General features: G+C 41.0%; 1 protein-coding gene across 1 annotated transcript in view; it reads left to right on the forward strand.

Annotated features, from left to right (window-relative positions):
• The first annotated feature begins 4,126 nt into the window (after window positions 1-4,126).
• Window positions 4,127-19,894, forward strand: part of IL5RA (interleukin 5 receptor subunit alpha) — a 57,545-nt gene continuing 41,777 nt past the window's right edge. The window contains exons 1-4 of the mRNA XM_075550874.1: window positions 4,127-4,283; window positions 8,466-8,503; window positions 14,604-14,688; window positions 18,258-18,403. Of these exons, the coding sequence (XP_075406989.1) occupies window positions 4,127-4,283; window positions 8,466-8,503; window positions 14,604-14,688; window positions 18,258-18,403 (426 nt within the window). The remainder of the gene's footprint in view (window positions 4,284-8,465; window positions 8,504-14,603; window positions 14,689-18,257; window positions 18,404-19,894) is intronic.

Here is a 19,894-nt window from a genome sequence, read left to right on the forward strand (position 1 = left end):
CATCCTGAAGCTGCCGGCTTGATAGAACGATGGAATGGGCTTCTAAAGACACAATTACGGCACCATCTAGATGTCAACAACTTGTGGGACTGGAGCAATGTTCTCCAGGAAGCTGTATACGCTTTAAACCAGCGGCCAATATATGGTGCTGTGTCTCCAATAGTCAGAATTCATGGGTCCAGGAACCAAGGGGTGGAAGCTGGAGTGGCACCACTCACTATTACTCCTAGTGATCCCCTTGCAGCGTATTTGCTTCCTGTCCCAGCAACTCTGTGTTCCTCAGGCCTGGAGGTCCTGGTCCCGAAGGAAGGAACTCTCCCACCTGGAAACAGCATGGATTCCACTGAACTAGAAGCTGAGAATGCCCCCTGACCAATTTGGGCTTCTCATGCCTTTGGAACAACAGGTCAGGAAGGGTGTCACTGTACTGAGTGGTGTGATTGATCCTGATTACCAAGGAGAAATTGAACTGCTGCTACATAATGGAGGTAAAGAAGAATGTGTCTGGAATCCAAGAGATCCCATAGGCCGACTCTTAGTTATTAAAGTAAATGGTAAATTACAACAACCCAATCCTGACAGGACTTATAATGACCCAGACCCTTCAGGAATGAAGGTCAGGATCACCCCACCAGGCAAAAACCATAGCCAGCTGAGGTGCTTGCTGAGGGCAAAGGTAATACAGAATGGGTAGCAGAAGAAGGTAATTCTACCTATCAGTTATGACCACGTGATCAATTGCAAAAGCCAGATTTCTAATTGTCAATGTTTTTTATGCGCTTATTGCATATCTTTTCTTTGTTCAGGTAACAGATTCAATTTGGATTTAGTGTGTTTTCTTTTCTATGTATGATAGATGATTGATGATAAGTATAAGTGTGATTTCATCAATGTCTGGAAATTATAAAGTATATATGGCTAAAGAATTGTGTACAGATGCCAGGTTGTCAAAGGGTAGATTGAGATAGTTAACATCTATTGTGCCAGCCTGACCAATAAACACATGTGGGATTATTTGAAGGGCGGAGAGATAAATGGCCCGGCAAGCCTTGCCTTTCTAGTCTCTCGCTCTTTTATCATCGGACCAGTGTGCGGCTGCCTTGCTTGTTCTCTGCCTCAATTTGCAAGCTACACTACCTGTCGGACACCTAACCTGTGGACTGTGTCACTTTAATTTGAGGTCCCTTTAAGACCTGCTTCACCACACAATTGGAATTTACATCTCTTGAGCTGTGGACTGACTGTTGGTGACCTGGTTGACTGTTGGTGATACCTGCCTTGCTGTTTGCTGCCTGTACCAGGATAGCCTGAATCTCTCTACAGAGGACTGCCTGGCGGCCCTCAAGACTTGAGGGACTACCAGTGTCTCACAACTCTCTCACGGGCATGAGTTTCACTGAGCCATTTGTACTGCTTTATAATTTAACTGTTCATTTCTTGTGTTATCTATCTATCTATCTATCTATCTATAATTATTAGCAAACTGGTTTTGTCTCTCTAGAGAATCCTGTCTCACACAATAATTGAGGTCATATGATATTTGTCCTTTTGTGTTTGACATATTTCACTCAGCATTATGGCTTTAAGCATCATCTACCTACTGGCTAAGTAGCAGTCCATTGTACATACTTTTTTTCTTTTTCATTCTACATATTTGACCAAACCTTGTTTATCCATTCATCTGTTAATAGGCATTTAGATTTTTTTTTCACCTTTAGCTATTGTGAATAACACTGCAGTAAACATTGGTGTAAAAGTCTGTAGGTCTCTGCTTTCAAATTTGGGGCATATCTACCCAGGATTTGAATTTCTGGATCTTGTGGTTGGTCTATTTTTAGATTTTTAAAGAACTACCATGTATTTCCAGAATGCCTGTAGCATTTGGCATTCCTACCAGCAATGGATAAGCCTTCAATTTTCTCACATCCTCACCAACATTTGCTATATTTTTGTTGTTGTTTCCCTTCTTCTTAGTCAGCCTCTCACTCACTGCCATCAAGTGCAGTCAATGCTGACTCATAGTGAGTTCCCTGTGGGTTTCTGAGGGTGTAACTGTTTATGGGATTAGAACACCCAGTCTTTCTCCCATGTGACTCTTGCTGGTTTGGGACTACTGACCAGGAGGATCACAGCCCAATCACGACTCTATCAGCGCTCCTAGTGGGTGTAAATGTATTTCACCGTGATTTGGGTGACTAATGACATCAAGCAACTTTCCATGAATTTGTTTGCAATTTTAATGTCTTCTTTGATGAAGTAGCTATTGAAGTTTTTGCTTATTTTATGACCAGATTATTTGCCTTTTTGTTGTTATCTTGTAAAATTTTTATATATATTGTAGTTATTAGATTCCTAATGGATATATGGTTTCTCAACATATTCTCATAGTTGGCATCCTTTCTGTGGCATATAATTATTTGTCAATCTGAGAGTATTGAAAGTGAAGGAGTAGAGTCTATCCTGTCAATCAGGTCATAGCCAATGAAACCTCTGTGTGGGCGTAGCCTTCTCCTGAGGATTCTGGAAACTCCTGTATTCCTCCTTGGAGGCGGGTGACACTCTCTGTCTGCTCATTCCCTGGGAGACATTGCAGCTGACAAGACACATGGAGCTAGTGCCCTGAGCTGGAGAAGCCACGTGGAGATGCTTCCACCATCACTGGATTCACAAGGTTACCCACCCACTGGCCTGTGATCTTCCTGCAGTGGGCATCACTACATGTGTTTCGTGAGTCTGAAGAGGACTTTATAGATTGGTATTGGACATATGGGCTATACTGTGATTGTCCTTACTCTCTTGTGCTTTTGTTATCACATAAAAAAAAGTTCCCACAAAATAAACAAACCATTTAAGATAAAAAGGAAATATTTACCCCCCAAAAAGGTTCAGAGGGTTTGTTGTGAAGAAGGAATAGAAACAGGAGACAGAGAGGAAGCCGAATGAGTGATGGTACATTGAATTGAAACAAAGTGTATATGCTGTTTTTCATGTCAAACTGATGATTTGCTCCGTCAACCTTCATGTAAAGCACAATCCTCAGCAGAGTTTGGAAGCACAGCAAACCAACTGTGTCAGAGAGAAGGTCCTTCAGGCGAGTTATGTTTGATCCAGTTAATCCCACAGAGGCCAAGGCCCCGTGGGAAGGAGAGTCTGTGAAAGAGTGCATGGTGCCTGTCAGGGAGGTGTTAGCATCCGACACAGCAACGTTGTTTCAGGGTCAGTTTGTCTCAGGGAAGCACCTCTGATTGGATGACTGACAGCATAGATATTGAAAAAACACTGAAGGGTTTTGCAAGGGATTTCCAGTTGGTTTTTTTTTTTCTGGCTTGTGATGAGCTAATGAACCTAAGCAATATAGCTCAACAGAGTTTGACATGTGAGAGGAACTGCTACCGTGGTGCTCCAAGAGGTGAGAGGGCTTGTTTGAAAGACTTGTTTTATCAATGGAAAAAGTTGAAAAGTTAAGTGACCTTACTATAAATGGAGCTTCAGTGAGGCTTGACTCACAAAGAAAAAAAATCTTTTGTCAAGAAGGAATTGAATCATCTTAGTCTTGATCCAGGTGATTTAATTATATGGCACAGCGTCATACATCAATAAAGTCTCCATGCACAGTTGTTGTGGCTCAACGATGTGATTCGAACAGTAGTGTTAGGAATAAAGTTTATCAAAAGCAGAGGGTTTAAAGTCTTTCTGAACCATCTTGACTCTGAGTAGGATGGTCTTGATTATCACTGTGAAATATGGTGGAAACATTGCTCATAAGATTTTACAAAGTGTGAGAAGTTCAGAACTGAATTTCACACTACAAGGACCCAGCTAGCTTCTCAGCTCTCTGCTTTCAAATGTGAAATCATTTGAAGCTAAATTAAAGCTGTAGAAAGTACAACTCGAAAGGAATATGCAATGATGTAGTGCCCTACTCTAGAAGGATAAAGCCTTCCATACCCTGCTGGGTGTAGGACTTACAGTTGGCCTGCAATTTGCCTGGTCAGCAGTTTGAAACTACCAGCAGCTCCAAGAGCTTTCCACTCTTGAACACAATTGCAGTATTGGGAACGCTGAGGGGGTTGCTATGACTTAGCATTGACTTAATGGTAGTGAGTTTGGTTTTTGGATGAAGAACATGCTGGTGAATGGGCAAAAATTAATGGAGATATTTAATGCAAGATCCAGTGATGTGAAAAGTAAACAAATGATATTGGATGTCTTTGATACACCATTCAATGTGGAACCAGTTGATGTGTCTGATAACTTGCAACATGAAATTATTCAGCTGCAAGGTGACGATGAGCTGAAAGCTTGAGTTCTGTAAAAGTTACGTAAGCAACGGTGCAGTTCCCCTTTTGAGGAGTCATGCATTGAAATATGCATCTGTGTTTGGAACAACTTCCTACTTTGAGCAGTTCTTTTCCAAACTTACCAGTGCACTCCAGACTGCCTGACAAACACCTGGGAAAGCAGGTGTGAGTAGCAGCAGCATAAACGCCAGCTAACCTCACAGACCTCACCAAACGGAACCAGTTCCGGTGCTCGCTTCCACTCCCTGCCACTGAGTCAAGTCAGACTCCCACTGACCCTATAGGACAGCATAGTTTTGAAGTCTGTAGCTTTGACTCTGAGTTTCGAAGACTAACTCTTTACCAGAGTAGAAAGCCCATCTCTCTCTCAGAGCAGCTAGTGGTTTCAAACTGCTGACCATGTGGTTAGCAGCATAATTGGTAACCAGTACAACATTAAGGTTCCTTGTCACCACATTAGGAGTGAGTTAATTAAATTTTTGGCCAAATATAGCACTCTAATTTTTAAGTTGATAATTTTGCGTGGCCCACAAGTGATGTTATAGATGACCCCTAGCAGGGAAAAGGTTCCCGCCCCCGGTGTACAGCTTCCCGTGAGCACAAGCAAGGGTTCTGGAATTCCCATTCTTCTCAAGGCTAACCATCGGTTTATGATTCACTTAGCTGAATGCCTTTGCAGAGTCAATAAAGCACAAGTTAGCGTCTTTCTGGTGTTCTCTGCTTTCAGTCAAGATCCATAGGACATTAGCAACGAGGTCCCTCTCCATACCTCCACTAATATTCTCTGCCAAATTTTCTTGCTTGAATTTCTGGAAGCTCCTTGTCAGTATATTGGTGAAATCATTGTTGAATGATCTTCATCCAAAATGTAGTTGCATGTGATATTAATGGTATCATATTCTGTCTACATTTTGTTGGCTTACTTTCTTTGGAATTGGCACATAGATGTTTTCCCAGTCAGTTAACCAGGTCTTCCAAATTTCTTGACATATGTGAGTGAGTTCCTTCAGTGCTCTATGAGTTTGTGGGGATATTTCAGTGGTATTTGGTCAATGGGAGCCTGGTTTTCACCAGTGCTTTCAGTGCAGTTTGACCGTCTTCCTGCAATAGTGCCTGGTAGCATGCTACATAGTGAAATGTTTGCCCGTCAATCAATTCCTTTTGGTACATTGACTCTGGGCATTCCTTCTACCCTCTTTGAATGCTTCCTGCATCACTCAACATTTTGCCCACAGAATCCTTCAATATTTCAACTCAAGTCTTGGATTTCTTCTTCAATTCTTTCAGTTTGAGAGACTTCTGATTATGTCCTTCCTTTTTGGCTTTCTAACCTACACAGTAATAAGGTATGTGAGCACATGCTTTTGTTTACTGGCATACTAATAAAAGATCATATGTTCTGGGAGATGGTACATAGGGTCCAGGTCTAGTTTTCTTTATACCCGTAACAGTGCCTGTCATAGGTCCATTTAATAAGTATTTGTTGAATAATGCATTTAAGGAATATAACCCACTGTCATTGCTTTATTTACAGCATAGTGACCATAATAGGGTTTCTGAGAACACATTTGCTTGGCAAGGAGAAGATAACTTCATCTTCCTCCCAAGGGGTGGCTAGTAGATTGGAATTGCCTACCTGTCGTTAACAACCCAGGGCTTAACCCAGCACGCCCCTAGCAGCTTTGAGGACCAGGAATCACCACTCTAGTAATTATTAAGGACTGTTTTAAAGGCTTCGCTAGTGAACAATCTGCTATATTTAGGATTGGGTGTGGAAACCTTAAAGAATAGGCCAGATGTTCTGATCCTACATCCAAACTCTCTGGGTGTACTATTAAGCATACCTACGAATCTCTTTCTCCGCTCTTTGCTTTCTTTCTGATTCCCAGGACAAGCACATTGTTCAGGTCATCTGACAATAATTGATCCAATTTCATCTTGGCAACTGCAGAAAGTCACTGGCTTGTCTTCTAAGGGGATGTGGAGTTGAGGTGTTGCTACTGTACTAGTTGCCTTCTTAGGCTAATCCTGAAGGTCTCTTTTCAAAGGAAACTATTTCTATTTGGCCTCGGAAATATAGTAAATCCCATTAATCAATGTGAATCATTACTTCACATGTCAAGCCACATTTTAAAAATTTAATTTTCTTCTTTTTATTTATTGGGAGTCTGTTGTTGTAAAAATGCAGACAACACTTGCCAGTTCAACATTTTTCACATGAACAATTCATTAAGAACAATCACATCAATCATGCTACGCAACCACTGCTAAATTCTTCAGCAAATTCTCTCTCCCTATAGACAAAGCTTGGTGCTACCTAAGCAGCGATTCCCCTCACCCTTACACACACACACACACACACACACACACACACACACACACACACACGCTTCCTCCTTTTTTCTACCCGTGTTAGTTGTTATTCAACTATGAACTTGATATATTTTCTCATTCTAGGTACTTCATTTTAGGAAGCCATTTTTATTTTTTAAGTCAGTTTTTGGTAGTGTATTAGGGTTCTCCAGAGCACTGGAGCCAATAGGACATATGGACAGATTAGATACATACATAAAGATATGTTTATACAGATAGGTAGATATAGCTATATCTATATTTACAGCTATTTCTCTTCATATACATATTATCTATATATATCATTTATTTTAAGGAATTGAGTCACTCATCTGTGCTGCTGTCAAATCCTCCATTCTTAGATAAAGCAGTCTTGGAAAATCTGGCAGTATTTTGTCTAAAATCTGCAAGCAGGAGGCAGGCTGGCAACTCCGGCATGGATCTATGTATAGTCTCAAGGCAGACGATTTCTCCCCTCAGGAAATCTCAGGAGTTGCTCTTGCTGCCTTCGTTATCACTGATTTGATAATACCCACTCACGTTATGCAGGCAATTCACTTCATTTAAAGCCTTTATCCAATGTTTTCATGAATTGTAAATCCTAATCACGTCAGCTGCCTCCACAGCAATATGGACATTAGTGTTTGATCAAACAACTGGGCACCACAGCCTAGTCAAGTCAACACAACAAGTTATCCATTACAGCTAGTCAGTCCCTTCCCCTTGCCCAGAAAGAACTGGAATGAGAACAATCAAACACAGAGACGTCTAATGAGGTTTACCCAATCCGAAGCATGGGAGGACAGATGAGGGGCTAGATGGGGCTGTGGGACAAGACAGAGTGGGAAGATCCTGCGTGCCATTGTGACCACTGTCACAAAGTGTGGAAAATTAGCCCAGACTACGGACACCAGCAATGCATCCCATCCACATGGACCTTTCCCCACACAGAGACTGGCTTGAGCCGTAGGTCATCCTAACTGAGCCGAGAAGGCCCAAGAGCGCTCCCTTACACTGAGTAGGGCTCTGCTGCCCCACATGCAGACAGACGGACGTGTCCTCCTCACATCCTATGTCTTCACACCCCGTGCCTGCTGTGGGAGTAAGTGAGGTGTGGCCATTGTTTAACTGACTTCACATGGCTCCCACATGCAGTGGATCAAACTATAGTGATTCATATGATTTCCAGTGATTTCATTATATGTTGGAAGTAGATGTTCAGGCTTTCCTTTGTAGAGTGTCTTCAGCTGGAACTTTGCTAAAGTCTGCCGGGCAACAAGCAGACGATTGCTGACAGATGGTTAGTGAGTGGCTGCCCAGGAGGTACTCAGACTGAGAGTCCAAGCCAGGTGTCTCTTGTGAGGGGCAAGGATGCTCCCTCTAACCGGCCGCTGCTCTCAGAGCAGATGATCTCCTACATACGACCACTCTGCAGGACACAGCAGAACTAGCCTTATGGACTCCTGAGACTGTAGCTGGACAGAGGTACAAAGTCTCATTTTTCTCCCACAGAATGGCTGGTGATTGTGAATCACGGAATCCTGTGGGGGGCAGATAAATACTCCAGCTGAATGAAGGACAGAAAACAAGACACTCGAAATAGAATATTTTCAAGAGCTTGAAAAAGACCAGGGCACTCCGACTCCTAAATAAACTCTCTGAAGGGGGGGTGGGGGAGGCACAGGAGATCATCAGACAGTGACTGTCCCTGGGAGCGGCATGCTCGCATTGGACAGCAATGCATACACAGGGAGCTGCAGTTGACGCTAGGTCATAATTGTCCTCTTACCGTCCTCCTTGGTGTTTGCTTAGAGTCGTCCACTTGCCCTTCCATCACAGAGGAAGAAGTTGTGAGTGTTTGCCCATTACAGTTGTGATGATGACACGGCGAAGAACTGCCTCTCCTTCAAAGAGTGCTCGCAGAGATAAGACGCCTTTCCGAGGGGCCGCTGCTGCTGCTGCTCCCACGCTCCTGCCCGCGCAGTAAGTGGGGATCAAATGCTTGAGTCACCACAGAATGAAACCCAATTGTTTTTCTGTGATATTTGCTGTAACAAGAAACTGGGCTTCACTTCCTAAGAATTTCTTTACTTCAGAAGAAGGCAGAGGGGTAGAAAAAGCAAGACATACCTACCCCCAGCCAGTCCTGGGGCTTTGGGCACGGCTCCAGGGGAGTCCCTCTGGGCCAGGGGTTTACAGTAAATGATGTGACCCTTTGCTGGGTATGCCTACACAGTAAGGGATGCCAGGCCCCTCCAGGCTGTCCTGTATGGGCACCATGAAATTTCTTCCCTTTTGCTTAAAAAAAGAAAGAAAGAGCAAGAATTTATATGCTGGTTTGTAAATATTTTTTTAATCACGAAAAAGAGGAAACAAACCCTCTTACAACTCTATTATTAGCAGGGATGGTGCTATTTAACCTGTATTTGGCAGGAGGAGATAGTGTGATTCTGATTATAGCACTGTGTTCTGGTCTGTTGGTTATGTAATTGGGATCTTCAAGTTTGTGACAAGGTGAGCCATTCCAGTGGCATCTGGAGTTTTTGTTCATGCTTATTTGAGAAACTTGTTTCCACAGTTCCTGATGCTTTAGGGATTGGTATGTTAGACCACGTATTCTGCCAAGATTCCTCAGGAAACACGTGAGTTAGAAAATAGTACATCGACTACAATGACATACCTTGCTTGGGAAGTTGCTGACTTCATTATATGAGCGACAAATGGAGAAGCAGCAGACAAGGAATCACTGGCATTGCATCTAACGCGAAGATTTCCTGCTTTTTGCTTCTCCTGAGGACTCTGGGATTTCCAAAATGGTTTTTGATCTTATAGAAAACATATAAAACTTTGGTGACTCTCTCACATGGTTTTACATGCACAAATTTAATAATTTACCCAAATCAAAGTAAAATAAACAAAAGGCCAATGTAGAATGTAGAAATAAAATGGAACAAAAACACAAATGGAAAGAGGAAGAAAATTCAAAAGAAAAAGTAAGGAAGCAATCAGGGAACGAAGGAAAGGAGCGATATTAGAAAAAAGAAAGAAAGAAATGAAGACACTGTAGTGCTTCTCCTATCCCTCTGAAAATTTCTGGGGTGTGCAAAAGTTCCTATGTACCTGTAGTTATTCAGAATTGCTTATGTACTTGATTCCCGATTTAATGAATTATACTGAACTTTTTATTATCTGCTATGATTTCTATTTGTGTTAAAGAATTGTGCCATATTTCATAGGGATTACAAAATAAATTAATCAATTTAGTTATTTCTTCAGGTTTGAATCTCAAAACACAGAACAATTTTGGAAATCCAATCTCTGTGTTTGTGTTGATTGAAATGCTGATTGGGGAACTTTTAAGGTAAAGTTTCCAACGTGTCATCTTCTGACCAACAGACTGGGCTTGCTCACCACCCCGGTGTTCCTGACCCGACCCTGACACTTTGCTCAGCGCAGCTGACTTTGTCAAGAATTACGAACTGATCCACGTGTCTTCTCTTCAGTCTGAGTACACGCCGCACGCACGCTAGGTTGCTGGATGCCGGTGAGCCCTGGTCTGACACACAAGGATGACCTGTACACAGGTAAGCACAGGGCGCTGGGGTCGGGATGAGCGCATGGACACAGGAGGACAAATTACACCACATATTATTAGCTGGGAGTAGTTGTAGAAAACTCCACTTTTGTCCATTTTTAAATGGACGGCAGCACTTTTCCCAGTGTGTTGTCAGAGACTGTGAGTGCATTTGGAATCCTTGAGTTATATTTTAGGACAATTTCAGAAAATTAAGCCAAAGTTCAGTTAGAAGTAAAAAACGAAGCAATATGACCCCCCCCCAAAAAAAAACCATGTACAATGTATCTTAAGTGGCTGTTATGACTCATTTACATTTTACGAGCAATCATGGAGGGCCATGCTGTTGACTGACTAGCATGCAACTTGTAGTTGACACCTTGGTTTGCTTATTTCCCATCCCCTGGGAGACGGGCATTATTCCTGATTTCACTGTACAGAAAAAAGAGGAAGTACAAATGAGCTCTTTCCTTTGAGAGCAGTGGAGGGTAGAGAACCTAACAGAGCATGAATCCTCCCCGTTGCTTTTCAATTTCTGCCCAGGAGACTTGAGTGTGGAATTAGGTGTCAGCTCAGCTGACTCAAACAGCCTCTGAAAACAGGGTTTCAACCATGATTTTGGTCTGTAAACAAATTCCCCTGACAGGAAACACAAACACACACACACACACACACACACACACCTTGAAGGCAAAAAGAGGGGAAAATATGCATAGATCTTAACTTCAGTAGAATTTGACAGTTCTCAGGAACACTGGGGAAAAGCAAGCAATTATCAAACTTTGCCCAGGTTATTTTCTAATGACGTGGATATACAGAAAAGATTAGCTTCTTTTCTCGGCGACTTCAAGGACTAGAACATCTACCAGAAACCACAAGGGCATTCGAGGAATTTTCTATTGACTTGGTGACGTACCACATAGCTCAAGGTCTCTTTGGGGAAACACAGGTTGTAGCATGCGGTTGCTTCATCCTGCTTGAATTCAATCTTTTCTTTACAATGTGATGGTTTTCTTCTGGGCATTATTTGGAGCTCTGAGAAAACGAGGTAATAGAATGCACTGTCATTTGATACTATTTTTTAAAGCTAGTGAAATAGTTCTCTTTGTGTACTATAAAACATTGCCCAGTTAACATCTACAAACTGTGTATTAATTTTGGATGAAAAAGATGGTCCAAAGAGATGTGAGTTGGTCTTCCAGTGAAGGGCATTTCTATACCAGTAACCAGAAACATTAAGGGGACCGAGCCAAGGTTGAAGGTGCATTAGGGAGCAGAGCAGAGTGTATACATTGATAGAAAACATGAGGCCAAATGCTGAAGCCTACCAGATAAATTGTTGTTCTGGGTAATATCAAGACATCTCTCATTACTTTTAAACTCCTGTATGAGTATCTTGTGTTGCCTATAGAACAATTTACTTTCTCTCTTAAAGTCTCTTTTTTTTAAAATTGAAAACTAATGCAGTAAAAAGTAAAAAAATGATTAAAGCTCTTTTATGTCAGAAAGTGAAAAATGAAGCGACCTTTGAATGGATACATTTTTAAAAGTAATTCCATTTTCAGTAGCTATCAAATCAGAATCCATGGCAAGTATTAGGGACGAGTGTGTAGTTAAGTAAGATATTTCCTTATTTTCTCACTGAGATATTCAACAGTTACATTCTTTACTTCAACAATGTAATTGCAAAGAACAAATAGACATTTATTATTTTTCTGATTGGCTGTAATAGACTACAATCTTTGCTAGTTGGTAAAAATCACTAGGGAATATCACATTTGAATTTCTTTTCTGACCTGGAGTTTTTTTCCCTTTTAATTTTAGCTTCTCAAATGTATTAAATTACTAATAGTGTACCTTTAACTCATGAACATTTCCCCTAACTGAAAAATTAAAAAAATAACACAGTTGTCATCTTGTTGTTTATTTGTGTTGTCATTATGTTGTTTTAGTAATTACGTTTTTAATGTTGCATTGGATCGTCACAGAGAAAGAAACAAGATTATTTCTATCAAAAGTGTTGTGATTCTAACTAGTCATCATTTGTTTGTAAGGGAATTGAATGATTCACATATTGTTTCTTTATTTGATTTGGTGGCACTTTTAGGAATTTCATACTTTGATGTAATAATATGCCAAGAGTACTTTATGCTATTTTTAAAAACGTTTTATCCCGGATCTATCTTTTGTGGTTCTTCTAGAATTAAATTTGAAAAATTTCAATTTATTTAAATAAAGTTTTACTCTGAAATTGTAAGTCATTCAGGTTAGCATCTCAGAGTTGACAGAATCTCCCCCCCACCACCCACTCTCTCTCTCTCTCTGTTAGAAGACCTGAGTTTGGGTCCAGTTTCTTTTTCTGATCAAATGTCTGATCTTTGGACAATTATTTAATCTCTCAGACTCCTTACTTCATATGACCTACATAATAGTCCACGGATAATAACTGGATCATGTGGCCTTACTGAATCATTCAAAGGAACATGAGAGCGAGTAGGAAGCACCACCTTGTAAAACTGAGAATAGCACACAGATGATGGAAATGAGTTATATTCTTTGTTTTTTGAAGCTAAGTTCATAAGAAAAATGACTTTCAAATTTAAAGGAGAAATCATTTGAGATTTCTCATCTTTAATTTCCAGCAAGAGATTGTAACTTTCTTATTTGGTCTTTAAAACAAGAAGGTTTGACTTGATTCTAATGAAGAGTGTGATTTATCAGTGTTTTCACACTGACATACTGAGTTATTTGACATTTCTTCTCTAAGTTCATTTTCACCCTCCCATTGTTTCAGCTTGGAAATTCTATTTTCTCTAGGTCTATACCAATGCTTTTGATTTCTTCTGTGCCCTGCTCTTATTTATGTTCATCAAAAATGTCAGCTTGTCACAAACTCAAAGTGTTGTTAGCTGCCTTTGAGTTTGCCCCTGACTCATGGTGATCCTAGGTGTCCTGAGATAGAACAGCTGCGACCCATACAGTTTTTGTTAACTGATTGTCTGGAAGTAGATATTTAGGCAAGATCCTAAAACTGAGATCTTAAAGTCTCTTGCTCTGGGACGTCCAGTGCAGCCTGCTGAGCCTGTCACCTGCAACCCTAACTGAGGGCACACGAAGTATATTGGCGAGGAATCAATCCAAGTCTGTCATGGAAGGCAAGCATTCTCCTACTGGACACTGCTGCTCCCTAAGTTCTGAGTTCACTAAACAAGGAGTACCGCCCACTTATTCTAGGTTTGTTAAACAGGCTTTCTCTTTCTTGCATTACAAATTATTTTCAAGTTTCTTATTGTGTTGGTGCCTATCTAAATACTCATAAAAACCTGATAATGTTATTTACTCTCCATTTTCTTAACTGTGCCTAGACAAACAACCCAAAGTGTAAACAAAAACAAAAAAACCACTGTCACCCAACTAATTACAAACCTATAGGACCAGTTTTCCCCCAAAGGGTTCCAAGACTGTAATCTTTTACAGATGCCAACTGTCCCATATTTCTCTGTGGACCAAGTGGTGGGTTCAAACCACCAGCCTTACAGTTAACAATCAGGCACTTACTGAGCCCCTGTGCCACCAGGACTCCTCTGTGTCTCCAAACCAAAACAACATTCACTGCCACCGAGTCAATGCCGACTCACAGCCACTCTATAGGACAAGCTAAAACTGCCTCGGTGGGTTTCCGAGACTGTAACTGTACCAGAGGAGAAAGTTCCAGCGTTCTCCCAAGGAACGAATGGTGGTTTCAAACTGCTGACCTTAGGGATCGCAGCCTAACTCGTAACCACTAGGATACCAGAGCTCCCCGGTCACTAGTCAAAGATCTGTGTTCGTCTCCCACTCTGAGGTCTTTACGGCTTGCTTTGGGAGAAAGACCTGGCCCTGCACATCTGTAAAGACCATAACTTGTAAAATCCTATGGGGCAGCTCTTCTCTGTTATGATAAGCTGGGTTGAGTCGGAAATAGACTAGATGACACCTAGAAGCTATAAAGGAATATCTTCCTTCCCTTTTTCCGGCCTTTGAAAATGCTATAGATTTCACCAGCAACCTTTCCTCACTGATGCGTGTGAATCGCTCTAGTGCACCCCTGAGGAGTCACCACCGAGTCTCCCTGCTCTTTCGATGGCCATCCACACTTAATGGAGCAGTTCTTAGACTTAGCTTCAATTATTTATTTGCATTTCGCTTTATACCCCATACCATGACTGTGCATTGTAAGGGCAAACTCTATGATCTGTTTGTATTGATTTTATAGCAACTAATAAATATTTCAGAAGTGCTTATTAAGTAGCCAAATGGACTACAGCTGCCATTTGAGTGTAGTAGGCTGTACGTTATCAGGAAATCATTTGGATTGTTGTCTCTCGTTTCCGTAGGATGTGGCCATGATGGCGGCTGCACTGCTGACTCTTTGGGGGATCACAGTGACATGGCAAGCAGACTTACTTGCTGACAAAAAATGTAAGGGACTTTTTTTTTTAAAACATTTTATTAGAGGCTCATACAACTCTTATCACAATCCATGCACATACATACATCAATTTTATAAAGCACATCTGTACATTCTTTGCCCTAATCATTTTCTTTTTTTCTTCTTTTTTTACATTTTATTAGGGGCTCATACAACTCTTATCACAATCCACACATATAAATACATCAATTGTATAAAGCACATCCGTACATTCTTTTCCCTAATGACTCTCAAAGCATTTGCTCTCCACTTAAGCCCTCCACATCAGGTCCTCTTTTTTTCCCCCTCCCTTCCCGCTCCCCCTTCCCTCATGAGCCCTTGATAATCCACAGATTGTTATTTTGTCATATCTTGCCCTATCCAGAGTCTCCCTTCCCCCCCTTCTCTGCCGTCCTTCTCCCTGGGACGAGGTCATATGTGGATCCTTGTAATCAGTTCCCCTGTAAGGGACTTTAATGAAATTCAAGGATGTCTCTTTTAAAAAATAAATACATTGTAAAAGGACCACTTTCTTTCCCCCTAGATAAATCCTCAATTAAGAATCTTATCTATATATTAAAGGGATGGAATCTTCTTAACAGAATAAGACCCCCATAAAACTATTGTATTTTAAGAGAGTGAATTTGATTGAAAGGTGGTTTCCACGCTGCAGTGGAAATCATATCCCAGTGTGGTCGTATAAGAGCTGGGGCTAGTGGCCACATTGGAAGATCATTCTAGGCAAGGGACTGGTTAGAAGATGTTATTGCCAAAGAGTAAGAAATGCATATCATATTTTGTTCAGAAACATGTTGATCTATGAGCTTTGCATGCGGGCAGAGTTCATGAAGTGGTAGCTGTGACAGTTCCCTGTCGATGATAATATAAATGTTCTAGATCTGCACTACTGCCATCATTACCAACCATATGCAATTCCTGATCTCAGGTCATATCTGACTTCCATCAATTAACTTACATTTTTAAAGTTGCACGTGGTCCATGGCTACCATATTGAATAGTGTAGTGTGGACAAAGCCTTACATGTCATTCTCTGGTAAGTATGGTACAGTCACAGGAGGCTGGGAAGCCTACTGAAGGTCATGGGGGAATTATGACAACTCAGTAAGTGAACATAAAGGGTTTCATAATTGTGTGTACAATACTGTTCCAATTTTATTTTTTTTAATAAAAAGATGTCCTAGACTGCACTAAAGAAGCAGAATCAGTGACATCTATCTACCCATGTGCCGACTAAGAAAAGAGCTAACACACAATTGTAGAAGTGGGTTAAGTCCTGTCTTGTTCAAATATGTGGATCAGGTGTTACGCTGGAGGCTTCTTCTGACTCACATAGCTTTGGGGACTGATGAACCAAGGAGCAGGAAGACAATCAGGAGGCAGGAAGAGAAAGAAGGAAGACCACAGACTGAGGGATGCAGAGGCGGATGAATACAAGGTTGGAAGGTCAGATGATGGGCTGCTGATGGCTCCCAGGGTTGGCTGGCCATCTGGTGAACCAAAGAGCCAGGGGTGGATGAGTCACACACAGGATTCAGCAGCTGTTAGCTTTTTCACAGTGTCAATTATTATAGGAAATAGACCAGACTCTGGAGGAAACTTCCTGTTGCATCAGGCCTGTGACCTGAATAAGGGGTTGCACTCCATTCTATATTCTTACAACTCTTATGATCTGTTCACAGCAGGTCCCACCATATAGCTGATTTATGTTATGTTAAGTCACATCATGGGGGGTTACTGCCAAACTACTGGATAATGATAAAAATAAAATGCTTATATTTCATAAGCAATATATAGGTGTTGTAGATAAGCACTCAGGTAAAGTTAAAACAATGAATATTTTTAAAAGGTAACTAATCTTTTCCCAAAATTATTTCAGCAATATACCTTCTTCCATTTTTATTAGGTGCTCCGAGGCTATTTCCTCCACAGACAGACAGCAGAGTAGACTGCTGCACAGGGTTTACAGGCAGCTGGAACCACTCTATGGCGATGGGTTTGTCTTGGTTTTATTCTTTGATAGGAGAAGGTAATTCTCCTGTGGAACCTCTCTCAAACGCAAAAACTCACTGTTATCAATTTGATGCTGACTCAGCGTGACCATCTATGACAGGATAGAACTGCAGATGAGCATTTCTGAGACAGTAGCTCGTTACAGGAGTAGCAAGCCTTCTCTCTCTCTCTCTCTCTCTCTCTCTCTCTCTCTCTCTCTCTCTCTCTCTCTCTCTCTCTCTCAGCTGCTGGTGGTTTAAACTGTTTATCTTACAGTTGGAAGCCCCACATATATCCACCGTGTTACCAGGGCTCCTAGGTGGGTCAAATGTTTAACCTTTCAGTTAGCAGCTGAGAACTTTACCCACATTCTAATAAAACAAAAACAAACCTACTGCCATCAAACTGATTCCATCTCACAGTGACCATTTGGAACTGCCCCTTTGGATTCCCAAGATGTTGAATCTTTATAGCAATATAACTGCCCCTTTGGATTCCCAAGATGTTGAATCTTTATAGCAATATAACAGCCTCATCTTTCTCCAGGGGAGCAACTGGTGGGTTTGAACCAATAACCTCTTAATTAGCACCTAACATTTAGCCACTATGCCTCCAGAGTACCTTTTCATTCTAATAGCCATGGTGAAATACAAGGCTATGTATTTAATTGTCTAAGCTATGTATTTAATTATTTTTTTTTACAAAACAACCTATTACCAACAAAGATTCCTCTTGGAAACATTTTTCAAACTCATCTGTTTGGATGGCTGACAGCACCTCCCTCATTTTTCTATTCACTTCTACATCGTCAAATCACTGCCCTTTCATGTCCCTCTTCATACGTGGAAACAAAAAGAAGTCACATGGAGTGAGGTCAGGTGAGTAAGGTGCCTGGGACAAGAGAGGTATGCTGGTTTTTGCCCAAAACTGGTGCACTGAGATGGCTGTGTGAGCAGGTACATTGTCATGGTGGCAAAACCAGTCCCCCCATCTGCCACAAATCAGATTTTTTTTTTTTGTTCCACACTGTTCCACAATCTTTTGTGAACTTCTAAATAGAAAGCTTGATTGACAGATTCACCTGGTCGAATGAACTCCAATTGCATGAGGAGTTGACATTAATGTCTGTTTGGGAAGTGGGAAGTTGACAAACATGCAGAATAAGGTTTGTCATCAATCAACATTTCACCTTTTTTGAAATGAGAAAACCACTCATACACTGAGTTTTTCCCATCGTGCTGTTCTTGTAAGCTAGGCTCAACATCACAACAGTTTCTGTGGCATTTTTCCTGAGCAGGAAACAAAAGTCCACAGTCTCATGCTGTCCTCTTAAATTGACCATCACAAAATAATGAGGTTTGAGGGAAACTGCTTTATGAAAAAATTCACTGTGACCATAGAGAACCTTCCAGGCGATGCCACTGGGTGCATCCCATGAAATCTCTGCCTAAGGGAGCTTTCTTTTTTCTTTCCTTTGGTTACCCCCTCTTATTATGCTATCAAATACTTTTAAAGTCATGATTACCTACAATCAGAAACTTTGTTGCTTCCTTTTTCTTTTAATCAACAGTTTTACTTCTTCCACCTGTCAATTTCACCATTAAGATTACTGGTTTATCTCAAGTTCTTCTCCACTGGGAGCCAAATCCTCATCAAGAGCAAAGGAATGTTGTTCTCGGCTATGCGGTGAGAATAAATGCACCTGAAGAAGATGACGTGAGTGCCTATGTCTAAGGGCAGTCGGTATTTGAAGTAAATGTTCATGTTGAATGAATTTTCATTCTGAAGTAAAATTTTAAGTTATATATATATAAATACAAGAAATCTTGATGTGATTGATATGATATCTGTAGTAGCTCCTGCCAAAATGGTTTTGAAAACAAAAGAAAAAACAAGAAAGTGCATAAAAGCTTTTTTTGGTCCCCTTTGGAGCAATGTCTGTATTGAAAGAAATGGCCGTGAGCGGTGGACAGGAGCTACCGTAAGGTGCAGCAGGAAATAGCTCTGAAAAGTTGAACTTCTTTGGGCCTACTCTTTCACTGATCAGTTTGGCAACTCTTTAGTTTCAGTGGTTTCGATGTTGGTTTTAGTCACCTCTGCCATAGAGAAGCGTAGCGGGTTACAAGTTGGGGTGCTAGTCAAAAGGCCAACAGTTCTAAAACACCCACCACTCAGCTAGTAAGAAAGGCCGCTGTTGGCTTTTGCAGTGGTAGAAACCCACAGGGGCAGTTCTAGCCTGCCCCGTAGGGTGGCTATGAGTCGGAATTGACTGAATGGCAGTAAGTTGGGAGTTTTAAATTTGACAACAGAACAGAATAGAGCAGCACATACTGAGAAAAATGCAGTAGAGGGGGTCAGAAAGACCTGGTTGGAATCCTGATTCAGCCATTTTCTGCTTTTGTGACCTTGAACCAGTCATTTCTCAGAACCTCACGCTTGTCACAGAGCTCATGATGAAGCCCCCCAGCACAAGGTAAGAGCTGAATAAAGTTAGAGGTATGAATATGGACTATTCTTCAGTCAATATGGAATGGTATCTTTGCGTGTCTTAAGAGCTACTTCTGAGAAAGTGACTGGTCCTTGAGCTTGCATGTAATACTATGCATGTTTTTATAAGAAGGATATACTCTTATATAATTGAGTAATTATTATAATATAATTTTTAATTTATCACTTTATTGGGAGCTCTTACGGATATAACTTTCCATAGTTCAATCACATCAAGCCAGATTGTATGATTGCTGCCACCATTTCAAAACATTTTCTTTCTTCTTGAACTCCTTGATAGCAGCTCCCCTTTATCTCCTCCCTCTCCACCTTACCCCCCAGGAACCCTTACTTATTTATTTTTCCCTATAATATTTATTTATTTTGCCACATCTTACACTATCCAATATATCCATTGACATACAATTCTAGTGTTCAATCTCATTGAGTGAGGTTATATACTCATCAATGCTATCTGCTCTGTATTCTCCCTGCCTGCCCACCTCCTTCCCATACCCTCAGAGAGCCATTACTCCCTTTACTGTTTCTGAAGGGTTATCTATCTTGGCTTTCATTTACCAAATGATCTTAAATATATAAATGAACATACACAAATTTAACATGATTAATGAGGTAAAACAAATAAAATCTGTAATAGTAAGGGGAGGAAATATAAAAATCTAGAGGCTAGTTATATGCTTTATCAATACTACACTGCCC

This window comes from Tenrec ecaudatus, chromosome 5, assembly GCF_050624435.1.
Source record: "Tenrec ecaudatus isolate mTenEca1 chromosome 5, mTenEca1.hap1, whole genome shotgun sequence".
NCBI classification, from domain to species: Eukaryota; Metazoa; Chordata; class Mammalia; order Afrosoricida; family Tenrecidae; genus Tenrec; species Tenrec ecaudatus.